Genomic DNA, 10,535 nt, shown 5'->3' with positions numbered 1-10,535 from the left:
ATTCCATCCATAAAGGAGCCTATGGAGATTTTTTGTGATAATGAAGGGGCGGTTGCCTTAACCAAAGAATCTATAGATCATGGTAGATCCAGGCATATCGACAGAAAATACCACTTCATAAGACATCAAGTAGAAGAAGGACACCTCGTGGTAAAGGGGATATTGTCGGAGGACAACCCATCAGATCCTCCTACAAAGGGACTGAGTTGGGTTAAGCACTTGTAGCATGCAAGAGGCATTGGGCTAAAGGAAGATATTAGTTTTAGTAATTATATAAATCGAAACTTGTAATAGCTAAATTGTAATTGACATTTGATGATTAAATAAAAGGAGTTTTATTTATAAGTAAAGTTATTGTCTTGTGCCAATTATTTACTATTGTTTCACTTTGCATGTTTTGACTTCCAGAATAATAAAATTATGATTATTATTATTATTCAAACTATCCACAGTCGATCATACGTTGGAAGTAAGTATGAAACAAGACTGTCATGAGTTGGCTTGTAGATTGTCTAAGGAGTTAGGCATAGCAACAGTTTGCTACACCATTCATAAGTACTTCTGAAATAAGATTTGAGTATTGAATCAACCCGCGCTCACCTGAATTACTTCATGGAATTTATCACGAGTAATTGTGTGACGATAATATCATATAATCATCAATCCAAGATATATGAGTTGTTGAGTACGAGTTGGTTGTGCATTGATGACATGAAAACGCATCAGTAACTTGATGTTATAAAAACGTGTCGTTGTGCATGATTTAATGAGTAGTTAGTACAAGCATAAAATGTCGAAGTTTATATGTTGCCTTTTATCCTAGGAGGAATAAAAGCGATATCTTGGGCCCCTCGATGATTCTGTTTTGACTATGTGTCGGGCTCGGTCATAACTAAATTGATGTGTTCAGTTATGTTCTATGTTAGACGAATCAGAAATCGGGAAACAAACTGTTGGACAATAAGTATGACATTGTTCCATGTATTTTTCTAGCCGATATCTTGAGAACAGAGGAGTATATGATCACTTATGAAAAGGATGCGTCACTGATTGGGTCAGAGTTGACAAAGGCTTTTGAAAGCTTACGATTGCTAAGTCGGATCCTGAAGTGCATTAGCAGTAATAGTTATTAGACTTATCCAAGTGGGAGACTGTTGGATTTGGTGTCTAAACCCATAACTATAACTGGAATGTACTTGACCCGATTGTACCATGGTCCCTTTTTGGGTTGCCTTCACCAGTGCAATTTGATAGGAAGGATTTTTGAGAATAAGGTTATTTGTGATTTATTAATATATTACAAGTATAATATATTTATATTATTTAATTAGTATTGATCAAGAACTAATTTGGAATTAATTTTGTGATCAAAAGAGACTAATTAAATATATGGGGATTGATTATGTAAATCAATGATTATTGTAATGTGGGCAAATGATCCATGACTATATGGTTGGGCTAAACCAATAAGATAATCCATGGATAGTCCATGGAGGTTAACCCATGGAGCATAAGAATGTGAAAAGTCATGGAGCATTAGGGTTTACAAAGTGTAACCCTAGTATTTGCCACATTATAAATAGTGCCCCCATAAGCCAAAATCGGCTACACACAGATACACACTCTTTGGAGTCAAGTATCTTATTCTCCTAAAACCTCCTCTTGCATTTTGGTGCTTTTGAAACAATAGAGGCATCACACTTGAGGTGCTCAAGCTTTCAAAGGTCAAGAACTCTACCCTACTCAAGAGGTAAGCATCCAAACAAAGTTTTATATTATATAGCTTTAATTGTATGATAGCTAGGGAGAATGCTTTGGAAAATTGAAAATGTATGTATAAGTAAAGAAAACATAGATCCAAAGCATTTAGGGTTGCATGTGCACCACAGGAGTGTTATAGTGCTCAAAACCCAACACATATTAGGAAATGCCTCTACGAAAAGAACCACGAGTTCGTCCGCCACTGACTCCCCGAGTTATCAGGAGAAGTGTTCCAGAACTAACTCAAACAACGGAAGAAACTCCAACCCCTGAAGAAGGCCCAAGTGCGGCAAATATCAATCCAACCTTCCAGATGGATCCCACTATGATGCAGAATATGCTTGCACAAGGGATTGCTACGGCATTTGTGACATATGATGCTGCCTGAAACGGGAATACTGGAAATAGTGGAAGCGGTACTCCTATAGTTACCCAAAACAACCCCAAGCACTACTCCTACAAAGAATTCATGGGTTGTAAACCTCGATCCTTTTACGGCACTGAAGGAGCTGTTGGGTTGTCCCAATGGATAGAAAAGATTGAAGTTGTCTTTCACATCAGCTCTTGCCCAGATGATTGTATTAAGTACGCTACTTGCACGATGATGGATTCTGCCTTAACTTGGTGGAACAACCATGCCAAGTCCATGGGAATTGCGGAAGCCTATGCCATGGGATAGGAACAACTGAAAGAGATGATGACCAAGGAGTATTGCCCATGCCAAGAGAACCAGACACTAGAGCAAGAGCTCTGGAATCTAATCATGCAAGGATTAGAGGTAGCTTCTTACACCTCCCTATTCGAAGATCTTTCAACTCTTTGCCCTGGAATGGTTCCATCCTAAAACAAAAAGATGGAGAGATACATTTGGGGGCTAGAATCGCCAGTCCAATGTCTGGTTACTGCATCCAGACCCTCCACTTTTGACGGCGCCAAACAGTTGGCCTATGAGTTAACTGAGCAATGTTCCCGACGGGGTACCATGACCCAATCAAAGGAGAATTATAGAGCTGGGAGCACTAAAAGAAAGTTCAATGGAAAGTAGAAGGGAAATTTCAAACGTCGCAAGACAAACACAGAGCGTGTGACAGTGTATGTTGCAGTCACAAACACTCCCACTCCAGCAAAGCCCTACGCTGGAGCTCTACCTTGCTTCCCCAAGTGCAACTATCCTCATGTTGGAGACTGCATGATCTGTAGCAACTGCAAGTTAAGGGGTCATACCGCCAGATTTTGCCAAAAGAACCCAAACAACACATCCTCAACTACTACCACAAGAGAAAGTCGAACCTGCTTCGAGTGCAACCAACCAGGACATTTCAGGAAAGACTGTCCCAAGCTGAAGAGACAAAGTGGTCAGGGAAGGGCATTTGTGATAGGTTCGGGAGACGCACGCCAGGAACCAACTGTGGTTACTGGTGCGTTTCCTATCGACAATACTTATGCTTCTGTATTATTTGACACTGGTGCCGATAAGAGCTTTATTTCCCACAAGTTTAGACAAATGATAAATCATGAATCATGCAAACTTAATAATGCTTACACGGTAGAAGTAGCAATGGACAAATAGAAAGCACCTTAGAAATACTCACCAACTGCCTTCTCATCCTGAATAATCACGTGTTCTCAGTCGACTTAATGCCCATGACCATTGGAAGTTTCGATGTGATCATCGGAATGGATTGGTTATCAACCCATCGAGAAGAGATTATATGTTATGAAAAGGCTATGCGACTACCCTTACCAAACGATGAAGCCCTTGTGATTTACAAAGACAAGTCAGGGAAGAACCTAAGAGTCATTACTTGCATGAAAGCAAGGAAGTATTTGCAGAAGAGATGCTACGCTTTCTTGGCCCATGTGGTGGATACGCGAGACAAGGGTAAGGAAATCAAAGACATACCGCAAGTGTGCGACTACCCGTATGTATTTCCGGAAGGCCTACGTGGAGTACCTCCCGTCAGACAGGTTGAGTTTCGAATCGACCTTATCCCAGGTGCAACACCAGTGGCACGATCTCCTTATCGTCTGGCTCCATCGGAAATGCAAGAACTATCCAGCTAACTTCAAGAACTTCTCAACAAAGGCTTTATCCGGCCAAGCTTCTCTCCATGGGGAGCCTCGGTATTTTTTGTCAAAAAGAAGGATGGTTTGTTCAGAATGTGCATCGACTATCGAGAGTTAAACAAGCTCACTATCAAGAACCGATATCCACTCCTGAGGATCGATAACCTATTCGACCAATTACAAGGATCATGCTATTACTCAAAGATCGACCTACGATCCGGCTATCATCAACTCAGAGTTCAAGAATCAGATATTCCAAAGACGGCATTCCAAACTAGATACATTCACTATGAGTTTCTAGTTATGCCATTTGGACTAAACAATGCACCAGCCGTATTCATCGACCTTATGAATCGGGTGTATAAACCCTACTTGGATAAATTCGTGACTGTGTTCATCGACGACATAATGGTATACTCGCGAACCAAGGAAGAACATGGCCAGCACTTGCGTTAAATTCTAATCCTGCTAAGAAAAGAGAAACTTTATGCAAAGTTTTCTAAGTGTGATTTCTGGATTAACGAAGTTTATTTCCTCGGTCATGTGGTCAGCAGTAAAGGGATTCATCTCGATCCCGCAAAGATCGAAGCAGTCAAGAATTGGAAAGAACCAACAACTCCAACCGAAGTACGCCAATTCTTAGGGCTTGCAGGCTATTAACGGAGATTCATCGAGAACTTTTCCAAGATACCCAAGCCTTTCACCGCACTAACCCATAAAGATAGAAAGTTCGATTGGGGAGACAGTCAAGAGTCTTCTTTCCATAAATTGAAGCAATTGTTGTGCAGTGCACCGATTTTGTCTCTTCCTGAGGGAATAGAAGACTTTGTGGTATACTACAATGCCTCACATCAAGGTTTAGGATGCATACTGATGCAAAGGGACAAGGTTATTGCATATGCATCCGGACAGGTGAAGCCAAACGAGAAGAACTACACTACCCATGACCTAGAGTTGGGAGTTGTGGTGCTTGCCTTGAAGATTTGGAGGCACTGTCTTTATGGAACCAAGTGTGTATTATTCACCGATCACAAGAGCCTCCAACACATCTTCGACCAAAAAGAGCTCAATATGAGACAATGAAGATGGGTCGAATTGCTAAATCATTACGAATGCGAAATTTGTTATCATCTTGGTAAAGCAAACGTCGTGGCAGATGCTTTGAGCAGGAAAGAACGAGAAAAACCACTTCGTGATAAGGCTCTAACTCTAACCATCCATTCAAATCTCACTACCCAGATTCGTGATACTCGGATAGAAGCACTCAAACCTGAGAATATCGCGGAAGAAAACCTACGAGGTATGGATAAACAATTCGACCTCAGGGAAGACGGAACGTGATACTTCATGAACCAAATTTGGACTCCAAGATTTGGAGAAGTTGCGAGTTTGGTTCTAGACGAAGCTCACAAATCAAGATACTCAACACATCCTGGATCAGATAAGATGTATCTCGATCTCAAGAAGCTTTATTGGTGGCCCAATATGAAGGCAGAAATTACAACTTATGTCGGTAAGTGTTTGACCTGCTCCAAGGTCAAGACAGAGTACCAGAAGCCGTCTAGTCTGCTACAACAACCATCGATCCTAGAATGGAAGTGGGAATAGATAACAATGGACTTCATAACAATGATGCCCAAGACATCAAGCGGTTATGATACCATTTGGGTAGTAGTTGACCGTTTGACCAAATCCGCTCACATCCTAGCCATCAAACTAACAAGATGGAAAAACTCACTAGAACTTATATCAAGGAGATAGTCAGACTACACGGTGTGCCAATATCTATCATCTCGGACCGAGATAGTAGATTCACTTCCAGATTTTTGCAATCGCTGCAAAGGTCCCTAGGAACAAAACTCGACATGAGTACAGCGTACCATTCACAAACAGATGGTAAGAGCGAAAGAACAATACAAACTCTGGAAGACATGCTCCGCGCTTGTGTGATATTTCGGGAACGCATGGGATACACATTTACCGCTAGTCGAGTTCTCCTATAACAATAGCTATCACACTAGCATAAAGGCCGCTCCATTCGAGGCCCTGTACGGTCGCAGATGTCGTTCACCATTATGTTGGGCAGAAGTTGGAGATAACCAACTAGCCGGAAAGCATGTTGGGCATACGCTATTCATAGGCCCGAAAAACATTCAGGAGACAACGGAAAAGATAGTCCAAATAAAAGAACATATAAGAGCCCCACGTAGTCGGCAGAAGAGCTATGCCGACAATAGACGCAAACCATTGGAATTCAAAGTAGGGGACTGTGTCCTATTAAAGGTTGCCCCATGGGAGGGTGTTATTAGAGTCGGAAAAAGAGGGAAGTTAAATCCCCTCTACATCGGACCCTTCGAGATCTTGGCAAGGGTCGGTCCGGTAGCTTACAAGCTCCGACTACCTTAAGAGCTCAGCAAGGTTCATAACACCTTCCACGTGTGTAATCTCAAAAAGTGTCTAGCCGATGAAAACCTAGTGGTACCACTCAATGAAATCCAGGTCAACACAAAGCTTCACTTCGTGGAGGATCCAGTGGAGATTATGGATCGTAAAATCAACAGACTCAAACAAAATCGCATTCCTATAGTAAAAGTTCGATGGAACTCTCGTAGAGGGCCGGAGTTAACCTGGGAACGCGAGGATCAAATGCGATTGACGTATCCACACTTATTTGGTGATGCTCCCTCCACTAGTGAAATGACTTAATAACATTATAAAGTGGCTTAGAACGTGATAAATTCGGGACAAAATTCCTTTAACGGGGAGGTAATGTGACATCCCGGAATTTAGGACGTAGACTATGAACGACTAAATTGCGGAGAAACCTGTTTGTAATCTAACTCGTTCGATTTTTATTTAATCTAAGGGAAAATAAACAATTTTAAGTCAATTTCATATGATGTCAGTCGATGCTTTGCTTCCACATGTATGTACCGACAAAGTATCAAATCGCTTAAACTACAGCGCTAGTTAATGCGTCTGAAAAACTGAAAATTTCGTAATAAGCGGTTTTAAGCGAAACAATCATTTTAGACTCATAGTACGTATTCCCCTGTTTCCGAAAATATAAAGAACGTCCACAACGGAGTTCGTATGCAAAAGATACGACAGTTTTAAGAAATCAAACTGTTATAACGTTGGTTTTACCTGTTCTAAGTAAACTATTTCACACTGTTAAGGTACTTACGCGTTGCCGAAGGGATTTCTGAGAGCATTTTTGGAATCAGACTATTGTCTATTATTTAATTTCATACTCGAAATATTTTTAGTAAAAATATTTACAAAAGTCACGAAAACGGACACCGTGAGCCGTTAGGATGCAAAACTTCAAACGCGATTTCCCGGAGTTCCGTAACCTCAAAAATTAATCCGTTTGGGTTTTTGAAATCCTTAAATTTAATCCAATCCATCGGTAAATTCGAAAAATTTCCTCGACACCCGGATCCCATGCACACGACTATATGTACTAATAAGCTACTAATAAGGGTGTAACCCTTGGATGGGACCCACTATATTTGGGAAGTGCAATCATCAGGATTTTTCCCCTGAAGATATCTCACGTAAACTATCCCATTCGTCTTTTACTATAAATAGAGATCACCTCTTCACCATTTCAGTTCTCTTTTCTTTCTCTCTCTAAAATCTATCTCACATCTTCTCCCAGAACCCTCTTTCTTCTTTCTCTTTCTAAAAATCCCAAGTCTTGTAAATCTCTCCCAATCTCTCCCAAGTTCTTACCAATCTTTCCCAAATATCCTCCAGTAAACAACTCACAAAATGATTCCACTATCCTAAATCACCCCTCACCACACTTAGAACCTCTTCCTTAAACACCCATATCATCCCAACCCTTTATTTCGTTGAAAACCACTCGAAACGGGGGAAGAAAACCGAAAACAACAAGCCAATTTCAGAGTTTTAGTCATTTAAGACTTGTTGACTTCGGACCTCTTAGTCTCGGACTATGAAGCTTCGGAGCATCTTCTGTCGTGGACCCTCCTGAGTCTCGGACTCAGAGGTTTCGGAACTTCTTTCCGTCTCAGAACATGCTCGTCTCGGAAGACTGTCACGTCTTGAAACCTCCTCGCTTTGGACTCCCCACTCTGAACCCTTCAGCCCTCAGATCTTCTTCCAGCTTCGGATCTGACTTCGGATTTTGGGCAATTTCGGACTTTTTCTCATTTTTGGAGTTTTTGACCTAAGAATTTCCCTCAGGTTCAGATTTTTCTCATCTCGGACCTTCTAACCTCCTATTTTATACCCATCTCGGAATTTTAACTGTTTCAGACTTTCTAGTCTCGGAGTTTCAACAAATCTCGGAACTTTTTCACCTCGGAACTCTTGCATCTCGGAATATTTGCCACTTTGGATGCCTCCCACCATCATTAGAGATTTCTATAGTCTCTTCAATCATCAAGACTAAGCTAATCTCGGAAGTTCAAATTCACAACAACTCGCCTTGGTTCTCGGATTCAAATACTCGAAAAACAAGCCGTTAACCGCATATCGAGGTGAGAGTTACGGCCCCTCTTTTATATTTATTCGTTTTGGGGGAGAATACATGTACTAAATAGTATTTATGATACAAATACATAAGTCTTATATGATATGCATGCTACAAGTTTAAAGTTACAAAGACTTCAATACATGAATACTTTCATGCATAAGGCTTTACACACATATACAAATATAAAAGTATTTCATAGTTTCAAAGACTACTACCCATGAACACTTTTATACAAAAGACTTTACACACTTATACAAGATCGTTATGTAGAAATACATATCTCTATAAAAGCGAGTAATTTATACTTTTATAAATACGTCAACCATACTCGGCTTTTACAAATGCTATACTACGAAATTTATTATGCTCGGTACTTAACTATATTTAAGTTAGGGCTGAGAGTTATTCACAAACTTTTCGTTAATGGTTTTCGAGTGAGACGCTACTATTCATTAGTTGAGTTTAATGTGACAACCCGAAATTTCTATTCTGTACAACCATTCAATTCAATAGAAGTCATAACAGTTTCTGCTAACTTTCAAGCTTTTTGGAATAAGTTTGAGTGTTTATAAGTTAGTACTTCAGGAGATAACAGGAGAGAGGATGCCCTAGGGTTTATTGTGCAACAATAATGTCCCAAAACTCCAAGTGTTTGGAGTTTACGGCCTAAACAAAGGTGTTTACGGCCGTAAACCCTAAAAGGGGGTATATATATGACACTTAGTCATTATTTACCATTTTTTCACATTTTCAAGATCCAAACTCAAATCCTCTCAAGTATCATCCAACTTTTCTTCTTGATCTTCAACTTTGTAAGTGTTTCTATCCCTAAAAAGTTGATATCTTACTTAATCTAGTGATCTTTCATGATTCCATCCGTGAAATCATTCCAAAAGTGTAGATCTTCAAGTTTCACCAAGAACACACACTAGTGTTCTTGGTCTTTTAGCACCTTTTCAAGCTTCTACCTAGTAAGTACTCTTACCCAAGTGTATTATAAGACTTGTTACACTTCTAATCATCAACAAAACACCAAGGAATCACAAGATCAAAGGTGTTTACGGTCCAAGAACACCTTGGACCGTAAACCCTAAAAAGGGTGCCAAAGGGTGCCCTAGCCCCTTACAAGCCTTGGAAACTAGCCTAGACCCCTTCCTTAATGTGCTTAGTACTTGAAAACATCAAAAGACCATAAACCATTTGGGTTTACGGCCGTAAACCCAAATACAAATGGTCCAAGGACCGTAAACTCCACAAAGGAGTGAAATGGTGCCCTAATCACTTCCAAAGGCTTATACTTCAAGTAGAAATGCTTCTTAGGACTTGTAAAGCTTCAAAACTCAACATGGTAAAAGTACCATGAGTTTACGGCCGTAAACTCATGGGTTTACGACCGTAAACTCAATGAGTTATGGTCACAAAACCGTAAACTCCAAGGGAGTTTACCCTTGAACCCTAAACTCAATAGCAATGTCCTACAACACTTAGATGCAATCCTTAGCACTTATAACACTTAAATAAGGTGTTTTACATGTCCTAGGATGTCTTAAATTTGTTAACTAGTTGTTTAAAGACTAATTGGATACATATATGTGTTATTATATGTTAACTAGGATCATTGTGTGTGTACAAGTCTTCACTTGACACCTAGCATCCTATACATTCCGTTCATCCAAACCACTCACTACAGGTGAGTTCATACCCCTTAATTAACCTTTTAAATGTTTTTAAATGCTTTTATCGGGGGGGGAATACAAGTTGAACTATTATAGTTATTATATCAATCACATGTGATTAATAACTACCAAACAAGTGGATTTCTTACTTTTCAAACTGTGTTATCAAACTGTTTTACTTCAAACTGCTTTACAAACTCTTTTTCATATCAAATACTTTTATTAAACTCTTTTAACTTATATTCTGTGTATCTATATAGATATAGTTATATAAGTAGGATTGAAAGGACTTAGGACTGATAGCTCACCTTACTTCATGTTCCTTGTTTGGTTGTGGACTTAGGGTATTCAGGTTATTTGTCCGAAGTTCGTTTGAATCCTAGTTATATATTATGTATATGTATATAGATATAAAAGTTCCTTCTTTCATTCAGTTCAATACCTTTGTGTAGCAAAGGTATACACAAACATGTTCATACATTCAAACAACATTACTAGTAAACTATAATAGGTATAGTTTAGGG

General features: G+C 39.7%; 1 protein-coding gene across 1 annotated transcript; it reads left to right on the top strand.

The window, feature by feature from the left end:
• The first annotated feature begins 3,399 nt into the window (after window positions 1-3,399).
• On the top strand, window positions 3,400-3,825 carry LOC145164954 (uncharacterized). Its single transcript, XM_079083599.1, has one exon. The coding sequence runs from the start codon at window positions 3,400-3,402 to the stop codon at window positions 3,823-3,825; it is 426 nt and encodes a 141-aa protein (XP_078939725.1).
• The last annotated feature ends 6,710 nt before the right edge of the window (window positions 3,826-10,535 follow it).

The sequence above is a fragment of the Lactuca virosa genome, chromosome 3, assembly GCF_052849685.1.
Source record: "Lactuca virosa cultivar CGN04683 chromosome 3, Lactuca_virosa_CGN04683_v6, whole genome shotgun sequence".
In the NCBI taxonomy this organism is placed as follows: Eukaryota; Viridiplantae; Streptophyta; class Magnoliopsida; order Asterales; family Asteraceae; genus Lactuca; species Lactuca virosa.
Note: the sequence above shows the minus strand (reverse complement) of the source record. Positions and strands in the feature narration are given on the sequence as shown.

Bases quoted from the DNA above. Each gene is read 5' to 3' on its own strand.
- LOC145164954 (XM_079083599.1), top strand. From the start codon at position 3,400: ATGCCCATGACCATTGGAAGTTTCGATGTGATCATCGGAATGGATTGG.